The sequence below is a fragment of the Pagrus pagrus genome (assembly GCF_965226575.1).
Source record: "Pagrus pagrus genome assembly, chromosome: 13".
Taxonomy (NCBI): domain Eukaryota; kingdom Metazoa; phylum Chordata; class Actinopteri; order Spariformes; family Sparidae; genus Pagrus; species Pagrus pagrus.
Genome location: NC_140197.1, coordinates 6,664,124 through 6,680,070, shown reverse-complemented (window position 1 = coordinate 6,680,070; position 15,947 = coordinate 6,664,124). Strand labels below are relative to the sequence as shown.

Genomic DNA, 15,947 nt, shown 5'->3' with positions numbered 1-15,947 from the left:
AAATGAAAACAGATGTAAACTAAGTGATCTAAATTTATTACAAAATCCAACTGATTACAAGCTTTGTGATTAATCAACCAAAATCAAGTGCACATACCAGTATTTGCCTAAAGCATTTACAATGATTTCAATGCAAAATAGATTTTGGTGGATAAGTGAATCAACAAATGAGTGGAAACTCTAAACTTTAAAAGGAGGTGATACTTTAAGCATGTAGTACTCCTTGCTACACAAACTGCACAAAACGGTGCTCCTGTCAAGAGTTCCATCTGGACATTTTCTGTGTGTTTTGGTATTTCTATGATCTTTCCTGACAATGTTTTAGAACATAACTTAATTTTGTGCTTGAAGTGAAAAAAATTAAGCTGTCGCCAAAATGGACTACAATCCGTGACTTGTCATCCACAAAGCTTGGCTTCTGGTGTTAAAAGAGTGACGTGGCTCCTTTTAAGAATAGGCCAGTTTGTATTGAGTGAGTGTAAAGTGACGGTTGGTGGCTGAGCTCAGAGCAGACAGCTGTTAGTCACTGGAGCAGACAGAATGTTTAGCACAGAAGTTGTCTGGTGGCAGTAAGTGTACAGTACAGGTTACAGTTTGACCATAAATATACTCTGCAGCTCCTTACTACACAAGAAGACCTATCACTATCACTACTAATATACATGCTATTTGTATCCATGCTAATATTCATCCTATCTTTATCCATGGTAATGATGTTAATCATGCTGATACGGCAGTCTGCTAGCGATGGTATAATGTCTGACTATTCATTACAACCCATTCTTGGTTTGAGAAAGAACAAGGGAGAGTCTGAAATCAGCTTGGGGAAGCTTCGGTGTTCTGATGAGTGCGACACTGAATTTTTCATCATCATACCGAAACTCCGTGTTTGGTGCACTGCATCAATAACACAGCCTCTCCTCTCCAGCATTGAGATGACAGCCTCATTCTGTGGCGATATTTCTCCATAGCAGGCTTTGATAGGCTTGTGAGAGTATGTGAAAAAATAATGCAGGTACATATACAGTAAAATCCTGGTAGAAACCCTGATGCATATATGATTTGTTTTTCACCAGACAAATGTCTCACGCATTAAGCCAAAGATATGCATGAGCTGTTCAGTTACAACAACGTTAAAGTCCTGTAGTGTCACAGTCAGACTTCAGATCTATCAAGAATCTGTGGCTGGATGAGAGAAAGGCTGTCCACTGACGATGCAACGTGGCAGAGTTTAAACAGTTTTGTAGATAAAAATGGGGAAAATTTTCAGTGTCCATAGTGTAAAGCTAATAAAGACCTATCCACTATCACGGCTGAAATTAATGCTAATGCTTAACCAGACATCTATATATTTTGTATTTTGCTATTGTAATCAACTTATACTTAAAAATATACATACATAAAAATATGTTCTTACTTTGGCATTCAACAGTCCTTTTATTTTGATCAATGTCAGAAAATAGAATAGAATAGAATTACTTTATTGATCCCAGACTGGGAAATTCTTTTGTCACAGCAGCAATGGGAAAGAAAAACAAAAACACTCTGTACATAACATAAATAGAAAGCAAGATATATACAATGTATGTACACAGTGCAAACTATACTATAAACAATAATAATCTATGCAACTGTACAAGAAATACACAATTCCTATACATGTGCAATAACAGAACCAACATATACTTATGAATGTGCAAAAACAGAACCAAAATGTACATATGAGTGTGCATTAAAGAACCACAGGTAATATAAATAGATAAAAATAGACTGAAAAGAACCTGGAATGTACAGATGTAAACATGTTATAAAGTAAAAAACAGTAGAGAGATCAGAGATCTCTCTGTCAGGCAGAGGTGAGAGAGTTATTGTATGTAGTGATGGTTTGTGGCAGGAAAGATTTCCTGTACCTGTTGTTATGACAGCGAAGCTGTAGCAGCCTTTTGGAGAAGGTGCTCTGCTGTCTGACCAGTGTGAGGTGGAGAAGGTGGAGAGGATTATCCATGATGGATAACAGTTTTCAGTGTCCTCCTCTCCACCACAGCCTCCAGAGTGTCCTGTTTGCAGCCGATCACAGCACTAGCCTTTTTAATGAGTTTGTTGAGTTTATTGGTATCGCTGGCTCCGATGCTGCTTCCCCAACACACCACAGCAAAGAAAAGTACACTTGCCACCACAGACTGATAAAAGATCTCCAACATCTTGCTGCACACATTGAAGGATCTCAGCTTCCTCAGGAAGTATAGTCTGCTCATCCCCTTCTTGTAAACAGCTTCAGTGTTAGATCTACAGTCCAGTCTGTGGTTGGTGGTAACACCCAGGTACTTATAATCCTCCACCGCCTCCACATCCTGTCCCAGAATGCGCAGAGGTTGGGAAGCCGTCCTCCTGTTCTTCCTGAAATCAATCACCATCTCTCTGGTCTTGCTGATGTTCAGCCGCAGGTGATTCTGTCCAGCCCACTCCACAAAGTTGTCCACCAGTGCCCTGTAATCCCCCTCCTGTCCCTCACTTATACACCCAACAACAGATTAGATTTTACAAATTATATAATATTTTTAACTCCCCCTCAGCACTACGCGGAGGACATGGGTTAAAAAAACAAAACAGTTCCTGGTGAACACGAGATAATGTTGTGATAGCACAATAAAGTCTTGTTCACACGAGAGAGATTTTCTGGGGTATCAGCAAATGGCCCTCCCTCAATGCATCCCACCCCTCCACCCCAGCCACTTACACATATAGCACAAATTGTTAATGTTCTCAGTCATCCAGGTTATGGTAATTCTAAGTGCTGTATCCTAGGCAACTGGACGTGTTTCAGTTTCTTGAAGCCGTTTCGCATCTCATCCAAGAGGCTTCTTCGGTTCTAACTAACTGGAGGGGAGTTGCAGGCTTTTAAACTCCGTGTGGGAGTGTCCTTACAGAGTTGTTGAGGACACGTGAACTCAGAGTTAGGAGTCGTTACCGCCAATGACGATTGAATGATGATTTTAAAAATCGGCCATCATGTGGATTGCTAGGGCTAGGTGAGCCCAGGTGTGAATGGTTGTTAAGCTGTCTGGAGAGGGAACTCAGTACGGCATTGTAGGTGGGTGATAAGTAATGTTGTAGTTCACCTTCTCTGGTCAAAGACGATCGTTCCAGTTTGACATAGATGGATTCTTTTACTCCTCTACGATACAGCATTTAGAATTAGAGTTGTCACGATACCAAAATGAGTAACCACGATACTATACCAGACAAAGTATCACAGTTCCGGGTATTATCGCGATACTGCAGCCTTTTTATTTTATTATTATTATTTTTATGAACTGCAATGTATTTGTACAAGTTATAAATACTTATTAATTTCTTATAATGTTGTTTGGTGCATGATAAACATAACACTGGTGAAGTAGGAATTAGACTGAAACAAATATTTTTATGAATAACATTTATTAAAAAGTTAAAATTGAAAAAAAATAAATTCAGATCCACTTGTCTTTTCTCTGCGTGTCTGTGTGTCTAGTCAAACTTTGAGGTATTTAACTTAAAGGACAGAACTTATGCAAAGGCATATCAAAGGCTACTTCATTGAACTGTAGCTCAATTCTATACATAATAACTTAACAAAATACTGAACAGTATATTCTGAACAATGTATAGAATACAATATAGACAGAGTCTACATTACTCCTGTTACACCTCTCCTTAATTTCACGCAGGTTTTTGGAAATGAAAACAAGCATGTCTAATCTTTCTGGATCTAATCTGCCCCGTCTGGGGGTGCAGATCCCTCCAGCAGTGCTAAACACCCGTTCAGAGGCACAGCTGGATGCTGAAATGCACAAGTACATGCGACATCTATTGCACGTCTGTCCGTCCTGGGAGAGGGATCCCTCCTCTGTGGCTCTCCCTGAGGTTTCTTCCGCATTTTTTCCCTGTTAAAAGGGCCTTTTTTGGGGCAAGTTTTTCCTCACTCGAATCGAGGGTCGAAGGACAGAGGGTGTCGTCTCTGTACAGATTGTAAAGCCCTCTGAGGCAAACTGTGATTTGTGAATTTGGGCTATACAAATAAAATTTGATTTGATTTGATTTGACAAGTATTTTCGTGCACATTGGGAGAGGAGTGGCAGAGTCCCAGAATTTAATTTCCACCACTCAAGAGGGTTGTTGTCTCCGCTGATCTCTGTCATTCTGGCATAGACATCAAGCTCATGTTGGATTTGCAGTGTATCGGTCATCCTTTCCCCAGATCCGGGGGAGCAGGGGGGGGCACTGACCTCTCCTTTCTTTTTTGTTTTGACGCTTGCGAGGAGCCTTTGCATGTCTGTTCTTGGCCGCTTCTCTGGTGAATCTACATCAACTTCAGCCTCAGGCTCAGTGTGTTGCAGAGTCTCCTGCTCCTCGATGTCCTTGATGAGACGTTCTTTCACCTCAGGTGTCATCGCCACAAAGGTGTCTTTGAAACGAGGATCAAGATATGTGGCACAGTTAAGAATAATCTGTAAATCCTTGTCTGCGTATCTTTTGTTGAGATCCTCTAGAACTTTCTCCTTCATTTCACGACACAGGGGGGCATCACCTTCAGATGCAGCAAGGCAAGAGGATATGTCCCACATGACCACTTGAACTGCAGAGATTGTGGGGAGTTTCTCTCCACTGAGAACATCTGTGAACCGTCGCAGTGGTCCAAGCACCTCCTTCACTGTTTCAAGTGTGGTGATGTCACTGTCCCTAGGCATGAGATGCCATTTCTTCCTCTCGGTGGCCAGGGCAGCACTAACAGCCTGCTGCTGCTCCAAGAACCTCTCTACCATGTCATAACCAGAGCTCCAGCATGTTGGTGTATCATGAAGCAGCTTTTTCTGAGGTAGACCCAAGTCTGTCTGTTTTTCTAGCAGTAGCCTGGACATCTTTGGTGACCTGGAAAAAGCAGAGACAGTTTTCCGTAGTCTGGATAATGCGGATGACACCCTGTCGATAGCCAGCGCTTTGTCAGTGGCCAAATCGAGATTATGTCCAAAACATGGTATCCAGGTGTATCTTTGTGAAAAGGCTTTTATGTTGTTTGATGCATTGTCAGTAGTGACAGCTGACATCTTGTTTTTGTCCATATTCCAGTCTTCCATCGTTTCATCCAGGGCTTCCAGTAGGTTTTCAGCATTGTGGTCACTGTTCATCTCAGAGCACCCCAAGCACCATGCATCCATCTCCCAGCTCTCTGTTATCATCTGCACATTGATGGTCATGTAGGCATCCATGGCCCTGCTGGTCCACAGATCAGTAGTACAGGAGAAGTACTTGTTGGGTCCTGACAGCTGCTCCATAACTGCCTCTCTTGTTTCTGTGTAAAGCCTGGGTATTTCTTTATACATGAAGAAATTCCTCCCAGGAAGCTCATATTTACAATTTAATTTCTTCACCAATTCCTTAAAGCCCGACTTTTCCACTGTGTATATTGGAATTTGGTCCAAACATAGGAATTCAGCCACTGCTCTGTTCAATGTTGTGGCTTCCTTTGAAGTTGGCTGATATTTTCTCTGTTGCTCATACATTTCAGGTATGGTCTTGGCCATGGGTTGCTTCCCTTTTGGGTTGGATGGCTCTCTCTGAAATAAGGGGTGGGAAATACATAACATGAATTAGCCTAATGGTCCTAATGGTTTTAGTTCATAACTGGGTCAGCAAGAGTACATGAACAAAAGCATATAAGCAATAAAAAACAAATAAATGAAGTTAGAATTTATATGGTTGAAATTAAATAATCATTCAGTTTCCTTTGCACATTAATTTATGTTTAACTAATATAAATAATCAACTTAGGATAACAAATCCACTGTCCTTTAAAAAAATCTACAATACAATAAACAGGAACTGATTCCCTGTGAAAACTATATTTGTATGCATTTTCTAGGTGCTTTATACTGTGACATCCTTTAACTCTTCATTCCTCAGCCTGTACACGGAGCATATAGCCTAATATTAGCCAATGAGAAAATAAACAGGGCATACTAACCTGGTATTCCACATATAAGTCTGGGTGACGACACTGCAGGTGTTTCATAAGGTTGGACGTGTTCCCTCCTTTGGCTCCTATAGCTTGGTGGCAGCACCTGCAGTGGATGGCCATCGTCTATCGCTTTACCGTCTGTGCCTTGTTTTAAGCCGAAATAGTTCCAAATGTGACTTTTGGAGTTTGTTTTTTTTAGCAAAATTAGTGGTGCCACTGATGACGACGCCGCGGCAGACTCGCCACAAAGTAGAAAAAAGCATCCTGTGGTTTGAGCAGAGTAGAGACCACATTTCAAATTGGTTTGGGAAATCATGGATGTTGTGTCCTCCAGGCTAAAGAGGAGATGGACTGTCCACATTGTTACCAGTGGAAAGTTCAAAAGCCAGCATCTGTGATGGTATGTGGTTTAGTGCTCATGGTTTAGGCAACTTGCACATCTGTGAGGGCACCACTAATGCAGACAGGTACATACAGGTTTTGGAGCAACATGCTGCCAATCAGCCAATGTCTATGTCAAGGATCACTGCTTATTCCTGCAAAACACTGCCAGGGTACACTGTTAGCTGTTAGCAGGGAGGTAGCTAATTGGTTATCAAATATGTTGTTTTACCTTGAAATTTGGCCTCATGTCCATCCTGATTCTCACTACCCAGTGTCAATTGCTGATCAAACAGGAAGCGATGAAATGATAACGACTTGTCAGATTCTCTACATTCTACACAGTAAATTTATCGGAGTAAATTTTACTCAAATTGAATAAAATTTTACTCTGACAAAGATAATATTTGGTCCCAGTCTAAATAGAGTAAAATTTACTCTCATTGCTGAGTAAATTTTTCAGAGTAATTTTTACTCTATTCAGTGTTTGTTTTTTACTCTACATGATGATATTTTACTCAGTGTAGTATAAAATGAAAACAACTCTCCTGCCATTTTACTCAAAATAGAGTTGTATTTCACTCTATATCGAGTCAAATACAACTCGATATAGAGCTGTATTTGACTCGATATAGAGCTGTATTTGACTCAATATAGAGTTGGATTTCACTCTATATCGAGTCAATTACAACTCGATATAGAGCTGTATTTGACTCGATATAGAGTTGTATTTGACTCAATATAGAGCTGTATTTCACTCGATATGGAGTTGTATTTTACTCGATACAGGGTAGCATTATAACTCAATTCTGGAAGATTATCTAAACTTAAAAGATCAATACATCAGAAATTTGAATTTACACACTTTAATTCTTTAAAAAACAATACAATAAAATACATAAAGTCAGCCAGAAAAATACAAGCCAGAAAAATAAATTATGGCCTCTGTAAATTACAATTTTGGCCTCTAGTCAGCCTTCAATAATACATACAGTATAAATAAAAATAAAACAAAAAATGCCAAAATTGCATTGCAATCCATCTTGGAGTCATTTTTTTAAATCACAGGAAACGGTATGGTACAATAAACAAGCTTGAATCATCACGACTGTATGACATCTGTATGTCAAATGCTTTGTAACAGAACAGCTCTTTAACATTAACCACATGAGGTCCCTCAGTTGTACACACTACTTTGAATGCATTAAAATGCTCATCAAGACATATTGTTTGTAGTGCAAAAGTAACTAACAGTAACATCTCATCTTTGACAACAACATGGTGGATTTTGTGAAAAACTGGCATCTCACATTGGACTTTAAGACAAACAACTAAACCTGCACAATACATATTTCATCAAAATCACTAACTGAGAAATCTTCAGATCTAGATGGGCCTTCACCAGGATCGGAACAAGGTTCATGTGCTTTATTGAGATGCTTTCTAAACCCAGAAAAAGTGCCATAAACTTGTGAACAACCAGCCTGACCACATTTAAGACGAAGTGTCTTTCCTGAACAAAGCCTGTGGATCAACTTTAGGTGCTTTATCAGGGAATTAACATTTGCTGAGGGCTTTTGCAAACAAAGCACAACATTTTAGTCTCAACTCAATGCAGCATTCGAGCTCTCAACTCTGCAACTCTGGGATTGACTTTAGTGGTAGCAACATCTATTTCATAAATGGCGGTTTGCAAGAAGTTGTACACATTTGCCAGATCCAGGTTGTATGAGGTGCTGAAGACAAAATGAGCTTTGAAAAGCTCATCAAAACAGGCAAGAGAGTCTGGTGACTTACAAGGGATGGCATGTTTGTCAATCACAATGAAGTACTTGTGAATCACACTCCTCTGGGCTCCCACAGCAAGCAGGTAGGGTTGAAGGCTTTCTGTGATGCTGTCCAGATGCCCCTCGATGCTGGTCCCAGTCTGTGACACGAGAACTTCATTAGTGTTTACATTAAAATGAGCCTTGGTTTGCAAAAAAAAAAAAGATAGTGATCTCACCAAGATTTGACCACAATCTTTAAAAATGTTTAATAGGATTAGGAATGGGGGCAATATCATTTGAGGGCAATATCATTTACTTGAACTGTAACCTCACCTTGATGAACTTCACAACATGGTCACTGGCATGTCTGGCTGAGAGCTTTCCTGGTCTCTTGCGGCCTTGAGGTGATGGTGGCAGAAGGTGGAGAAGGATCAAAATGGATGACATGTCACTGTCCCACCCTGAAAATGTAAAGCAAAAATGTGCAAACATATTTTCACAAAAAGCTCAGTTATTCATATGGCTTTCAAAAACAGCTCTCCCTTCATTAGTATAATCATTTTATTCCAACATACCATTTTCCACTTCTGTTGTGGATTCAGCATTTTGAACCAGGTCTTGAAGTTCAGCTGTCTGTGTGAGGCCACGGCTTTGTTTAAGGACTTTCTGCTTGTAGACAGTCGGCCACTTCTCCAGGAACTTTGCAGAGATGGCATCACCAAACATCAGACTAAAATCCTGCTCAATCTGCAGACAAGAATAAGTAAAGACAGAACAGTAAACATTATGGAGTGCCACTATCATGATATACTAGAACCATAACCAGGATATTAGAAAAGGCCTGACACTTTCAAGGCAAGGCAGTTAAAGATGCACATACCATTCCTGCTATGTCTAGGAATCTTGGAAATGCTGTGAATATTTCAGAGGACTTCACTGGGTCATGAACCATCTTTTGGCGATAGGTGAAAGTCTGCTTCATCTTCTCCTTGACAATTGCTTCATCAGCTGTATGCTTCATCAATGCAATGGCCTCACAACAAAGGTTTTCTGTCATTAGCCAGCTTTCCTCTCTGAGGGGGTCTCTCTCAGCCTTTGGACCACCTGTAACAGTGGTGGGACATTTACAGATTACTGGATTTGTCTGCTCTATACAAGTAAATTACGCTATATTGTGTCCTTCAGGGTTTCTGCAGGTTTAAGGAAGTTCAATTTCAGACTTTATGAACATAATTTAAGACCTAAGACCAATTGAAGAAAAAATAATAATGAAGTGCACGTGGTGGGAGTATTCAGAGAAAAAAAAGAAGAAGAAGTATTCTGATATTAATACTGACAGCAAATTTAAGAGAAACAAAGGTCTATTATTCTGAGATTAGTCATTGAAACTGTGAGAAAAAAAAACTGACTCTGAGAATATCAAAGTTTTTTTCTTGCAAATTGACTATAACTTCAAAGAATATTCAACTGAATTTTTTCCCCTAAATTTAACACTAGCTAGGTGTACTAATTCTGACTGGGCTGCACTGCACAGTTTGCTTTATTATGTTATGGTTTGTTAAGAGTGTGATCAATAGAATGTATTTTTAAAAAAAAACATTTGTGAGAGTCAAACTTCATAAAAGTACTTCATAATCCAATACATTTTAAAGACTCTTAGACACCAGCAGAAACCCTGCTCCTAAGATATATGAAACAAGGCTCGGACACTCAGAAAGGAAGGCCAAACATGCAGTTGTGTCATCAGATGAAAAGTAGGATTCAGTTGCTTCAGACACACAATAAGAGCGACTAAAACAGTAAGACTGAAAAAAAACAAACACTTGCTTGTGCAGTAGTTTAAATATATAAACATCATGAATCAGACTTCCAAGTCCAACTACAATCAATGTCACATAGCTACCGATTAGTGTTGGTGACTGACGGGAGGTCTTCTTTTGTCCCTCTGATGCTTCCTTTTGAACAAATTTCAGTCGCCATGCCAGATACCCACTACCGTCTTCTGCATTGTAAAAATGCTCCTAAAGTAAAGAAAATGTTATTCAGTTTTGAATGAGAAAGTTAAAATGTGTTCATTTATCTCCTTAAAGTGGTAATCCCAAATATTAGGGCTGGGCAATTGAATGGTTGCCAATTACAATTAGGGCTGCCACAAACGATTATTTTGATAGTCGACTAATCACCGACTATTTTTTCGATTAGTCGACTAATCGGATCATACGTAAATTGAATGTATAACATACAGTTTATCGCACCAGCATGCAGCTGATCTTATATAACAATCATTAGCTTTCAGCTTTAAGTGTTTAAGGTATATGCTAACTAAAAATGAAGACAATTAAGATGATAGTTCATTAAACCTTTAATGAAATATGCTTGTAGCAACAAACAATTGTAGCATAAATTGCAAACAGCTGAGTAAACGGATAAGGCACTGGCTGACCTAAGGAATTCAGGGTTTCCCCCAGAAAACTTTAAAACTTTATTTTTTTCCTCAGAGATTTTTACAATCTGGAGTCACGTGAACATGATCACGCGTCTTTTTCCGGTCAGTCGTCATGGAAACGTGACAATCACGGATCTACCAAAGATACTCTGTAATCTACTGTTTGGACCAGAGAAAACAAACGTGTGTAAATGCGAACCGTACGAGCTGAACAATGAAACACTGGGTCATGTTCACATCTGGTGAAAGCACCTCGGCTCACAGAAGTCCGGAGCTCTGACACCGCAGGGGACGACGTGCTAACAGCTAACAGCTACTAGCCGCTGCAGCAGCTGGCTGAGCCTCTAGAGCCGCGGCTCGGCTCACGGTAACGGCTACGAGGTCGACGTCGACTTGGTGCGTTACTCTCGGTCAGCTGGTGAAGCAGCGGTCTGATGAGCATGATGGGACATGACATGTCCCGTTATGCGCGACAAAGTTGTGACGTTGTCAGGTGATGAAAAAGACACCTGATCACGTGTTGATGGAGCGCAAGACTGATTTAAAATAAATAAACAATGTTTAGCCTGGCGGGGGGGCAAGTAAGACCTGGCGGCCTGCCAGGCTTATGATACACTGGGGGAAACCCTGTTATTATTGAAGTTTTGGTCTCACTAACTTAAATATAACAAAAGTGCATTTTGTGCTCAGTGCTTACAACTGTATTCAACTTTACTACACTCTGACTCTATATCATCCCAAACTGCACAAGGCTCTTGTTCCTAAGGCTAATGAATCAAATCTTCATCGCTAATATTAACGTTTACAGCTATCAATATGAGTAAGTAGTAAGTTAGCTCTCTGTTTACGCTAATGTTAGCAGCTAACTAGCCAGTTAGCTTAACGAGACGACGGTCCCTCTTCATCGTCGTTGTCAGCCACAACGTGCTTCCTTTTCAGGAGCTCGTGCATCACACTTGTGCTGCCGTGAAAGGCGAGTTCTGTCTTGCAGATATTGCATTGCACACTTTTTTCTTTTGTTTTCTTAAAATGCTCCCACACTTTTGAGCTCCGTTGCCGCCGGGTAGCCATGATACCAGAGAGCCCGTCTGGTATAACTTCAGGTGACACCACGGCTGACCCAGATTACCACTACTGCGCATGTGTGTCAAGGACAGAAAGGCAGACGCTGCAGTGGAAGGTGCCGCAGCAGTTTTGAGAGAGAAAATAAAGTTTAAAAAAAAAACGACGCGTCGACTATTAAATTAGTTGTCGACGATTTTAATAGTCGACGTAATCGTGACTAGTCGACTAATCGTGGCAGCCCTAATTACAATTAATGAATCAGTGGTGAATGGGGGAGTGCAACTACTTGCAACCACAGTGAATACACCCACAGTGACACACCCATCACCCAGATGTCAATGAAGTGTGCACACACCACCCAAGGTCATTACTACGCAGGAAACTTACAGAGATGGCTCCCACAATTACCACCAGATTAGATCTTATAGGAGAGATGGCATACTGTAAATGGTGGGCACAGAAATGTTAACAGATCTTTCACTGAATTAAAATATCATCCAACAACAGTAAGTCGACAATTTAAATATTTACATTCTGCGAAGAAGGTAAAAAGATTTACACGGAAGTGAGGAGTAAATAAGTTTATTAATGTACTTACATGGCCAAACTTGCTCCAAGGATCAGCCAGATATGGGAACAAGGTAGTGATGCCCTTTGCATAGTCTTCTTTAACACGCCTTGGAGGACTTGTCCTACACACACACACACACACAGACACACACACTCTTAACTGAATGTACTGAGATTCAAATCTGTAAAAACAGGGATGCTGTACTGCACTAAGTCAAGTCAAAATATAGTGTAGCTAAAATTATTCAACATACCCATGTTCACTTGTCATATGTGCAACCAATATCTTGACCATATCACGTCTTCTGACATCTGTTAGGCTTTTTGTCCGAGCATACTCGCTCATGATCCTCTCTCCTCCAGGTTTGTTCTTCAGAATGTTTTCAATCATCTAAGAGAGGGTAAAAAATGGACAAAATTATCTGTTTAACTGACAGTAAGAATTTTGGAATTGTCAACTTCAACTTGTCAACTTGCTGAAAGTAATTCTGCAGAGCTTACTTGAGCTCGACTGGTATCGTCAGCTCTCTGTCTTGTCGCAGGACTATGCTGCAGTATGATGGAGTCATCAGAGTCCCCCTCATGGTCTCCACTGGAGTTATTAGCAAAGGAGTTGCTTGCAGAAGAGCTCCACGAATCTAGCAATCATGTTAAGATTTAAGGGGTGGTGCAGAAGAGCAGAGAAACCAAGATAATTTCAAAATATAAAAATGAGATCTACTTGACTCACATATTTAGAACATGTTAGATTAGCCTGGATTGTACAGATGAAAATAAGGCTATGAACTTATATAAGAAACTCACCATCAGGATTTGGGTCTTGGGGTAAACAAATCTCCAACACACCAAGGTCTTGTTTTTTTACAAGAAACTCGAACACCTCCTCGTCAACTTCAGTCTTTGAATCATCATAGACTGTTAAGTCCAGAGTTGGGATGTCAAATTTCTTGGCAACTAAAGACAAAAGAAAATTGCACAAGCTTACTGACAAATTCGATGTGTGTTGTTATAGACATTAAAATGGTAACTATAGGGGGAAAAAATCTCAGACATTTTCTTATGATGGCATTTTAGGGCCACTTTCCACATTTCTGTCTTTTTATAATTTAAACTGCCTTTCTATTTCATTGAGTTTTTAGCCCTAGTTGCACTTTTTTGAATTTATGTTTTAATTTCATAGTGCACAAAGACAATGGGCCGGATCTACTAAAGGTTTGCGTGTAGTAAAACGTGTGCAAACTCCTTGCACACGCACAAAAATGTACAAACTGATTTACTAACAGTGCGCAAAAAAGGTTCACTTTACGCTTTCGCTCTCTCAAACTCGCCGTGCTGAAAACCATGAAACACGCTAAACCCTCTTTTAAATAGGCGTGTCTCCAACACTTTTGCACCTGTTGTAATTTACGCAATCACTCTTAATAAATCACCCGCAAACCGCGGTTCAACCCCACATGCAAATTTCTAGATTGCGCAAGCAGATTAGTACAAGCAATTTAGGATCTTAGTAGATCCGGCCCATTGTGTATTACTGCACTATTTTAGTGTTTGGGTCACGACTTAATGGTCAAGAACCAATGTAGGTCCTGAGACTAGACTAGTTGAGAACTACTGCCAGACGTTATTTTGCAAAATTTGTGAAATTTTTCACTCACCACAGTCCAAAAACAATTTGAAGGTCAGTTGCCCCTCATAACAAATGTACTTCTGGCGATCTTTGTACTTTACTCGTACAGCCTGCATCCTTAATGACAAGACACAAAGAAAATGTATTTCATTTACATTATCAAAAATATACACAGCAATTTAGTAGTTTTAACAATTACAAGTTAAAAGACAGTACAACAATTCCATTAATTAACATTAAAACTTAAGTTCTGAATTTCCATTTTCTGTGCAACTCATGCTGTAATATAGCCAAAAAGTAACTTAATAACTTAAGTTAAAATCCTGGTCAAAGAAATAACTGTATTGTTGAGGGGTTTCTGTGGGGGTAAAACAAAAAGCCAATCATTGCATGTGTCAAGTTGACCTGCAGCTGCTAATTGAATAGCCCTGCTCTATATAGCTCTGTTCAGAGTAAAACACACGTGTTGCACCAGAAAGGGAGCACAATTACATTCTGGTCCACCTGCAGCAAATGAATGCAGTTTATGCTCAAAATTCAGACCAAACTACAGTTAAAAACGTCTTTCTCCAGCGCTCTCCTCTGTTTAGAGTCAAATACACGTGTTGCAACTGCTCAGCAACGCCTGCTAATGTTTGTTAAGAATAACTGATACTGCTCCGTTGATAATTTACGTTAATACAGGCGTTACACCGAGTCGCTTGGCATTAATACCGTCTATAAACCACTAAAAGCGCAATTAATAATTAATTAATGTGCACAATTGCACAATTTGCGTTGTCAAATGCTAACGTTAGCAACTAACGGTGCTTTTCAGCGGGAATGTCGGTCAAAACTTTCATCTTACATACAGTAAGTTAACTAATTAACGTTACAGTAAACTTACCTGACATCTCTTCTCTTCTCGTCCGTGTCGTCGCTGCCAAGGATGTAGCTCGCTGCCCGCCTGGTCTGCTCAGGTGTCTGCTGCTGCTGCTTCATGCAAGAGATTTGTAATGGCGGCAGAAACGAAACTTAACTGGAACATTAGTGGGTGTGGTTTCATGCTGTTTTACTCCAGTAGAATTTAATCTGTATTTTTGCTCCTACTCTATTGGCTGCGAGTAATAATTATAGTCAAAACTGATTAAATTCGACTATTTCGGAGGAAAATACTCTGCACTCTGGAAAAATTACTCTCCTGTTTTTCCTGTGTAGTACCATCACTGGTACCATCACCAAAAACTGTATTTTGATTATGTTTTTTTAACATCCATTCTAATACCTGCACAATGAATGACATTCCCATTAGTCTCAGTTATTCTTTGTGTTTAGTTTTAATTAGCAAATGTTAGCTTGCTAGCACACTAACCTAAGAAAGGGAATATGTACAATGGTCTTAATGAGCATTATACCTACTTATCATACACATGCTAGCATGGTCCCTGAGGTTCTTGCTTTGATTTTATTAGTGCTCAAAGCTTCACTCATAGAAGGGGAGGATATTACACCCTCTCCTCTATTACATCCTCTGCTAATTCAATTATAAATCTGTCCGCCAACTTTATGGAAATGTAATACTAAAGCACTGGAGTACCCCTTGAACCAAGGTGTATCTGCTATTACTATGTTGCTGTTGTTCCCAGGACATAGAATAAAATAGAATAGAATAGAATAGAATAGAATAGAATAGAATAGAATTGTAATGTGGTTCCGGGACCATCTTTGCAAATGACAATCATGTTGTTGTCATTCAGGTGACTAGGGTACATATCCCAACAGGGATGTATATTTATACTGTTTACTTTTCACAAGGTTCACTTATTATTTTCCATTTATTTTCAGTTTTCTCTCAATGTTTGGTTAGGTTTATGTAACTCTCAACTTTACCTTTCTGTTTATTCCTTTCTGGACACATCTACATGGTAAATGGTCTGGTAAATGTATCTATTCCCAGACTAAACATGTACAATTAGGATTTTTAAATGAGCCAGAGTGAAACAGGTTCCCCTGAGTCAAATGGTATTTGGCACTTGATGATTGAAAGTTAGCTGCATAAAAAAAGTATTGTCTGCATAAAATTGCAGACAAAATACAATGTCTTGGCAACTGACA

General features: G+C 39.7%; 2 protein-coding genes and 1 long non-coding RNA gene across 8 annotated transcripts in view; 1 reads left to right on the top strand and 2 right to left on the bottom strand.

Moving 5' to 3' along the window:
- rbfox1 (RNA binding fox-1 homolog 1) overlaps positions 1–15,947 on the top strand; it is a 433,204-nt gene that overhangs the window by 229,311 nt on the left and 187,946 nt on the right. The window lies entirely within an intron of this gene.
- Positions 7,174–13,133, bottom strand: LOC311267682 (uncharacterized protein). The gene is made up of 9 exons (XM_084370879.1): positions 13,031–13,133; positions 12,728–12,864; positions 12,481–12,617; positions 12,255–12,348; positions 10,049–10,166; positions 9,026–9,249; positions 8,721–8,892; positions 8,479–8,606; positions 7,174–8,303 (listed from the first exon to the last, which is right to left on the bottom strand). Exons 3-9 carry the CDS (start codon positions 12,615–12,617, stop codon positions 7,986–7,988), a joined length of 1,191 nt encoding a protein of 396 aa, XP_084227005.1. The 5' UTR covers positions 12,728–12,864; positions 13,031–13,133; the 3' UTR covers positions 7,174–7,985.
- On the bottom strand, positions 13,145–15,020 carry LOC311267687. Its single transcript, XR_014623866.1, has 3 exons — positions 14,740–15,020; positions 13,882–13,970; positions 13,145–13,180 (listed from the first exon to the last, which is right to left on the bottom strand). It is a non-coding gene; the product is annotated as an uncharacterized lncRNA (long non-coding RNA).

Coding starts and splice junctions, on each gene's coding strand:
- LOC311267682 (XM_084370879.1), bottom strand. CDS start 12,617: ATGATTGAAAACATTCTGAAGAACAAACCTGGAGGAGAGAGGATCATG. Junction 10,167..12,254: donor CTTGGAGCAAGTTTGGCCAT/GTAAGTACATTA, acceptor TCTTTACTTTAG/GAGCATTTTTACAATGCAGA. Junction 8,607..8,720: donor CACAACAGAAGTGGAAAATG/GTATGTTGGAAT, acceptor TTACATTTTCAG/GGTGGGACAGTGACATGTCA.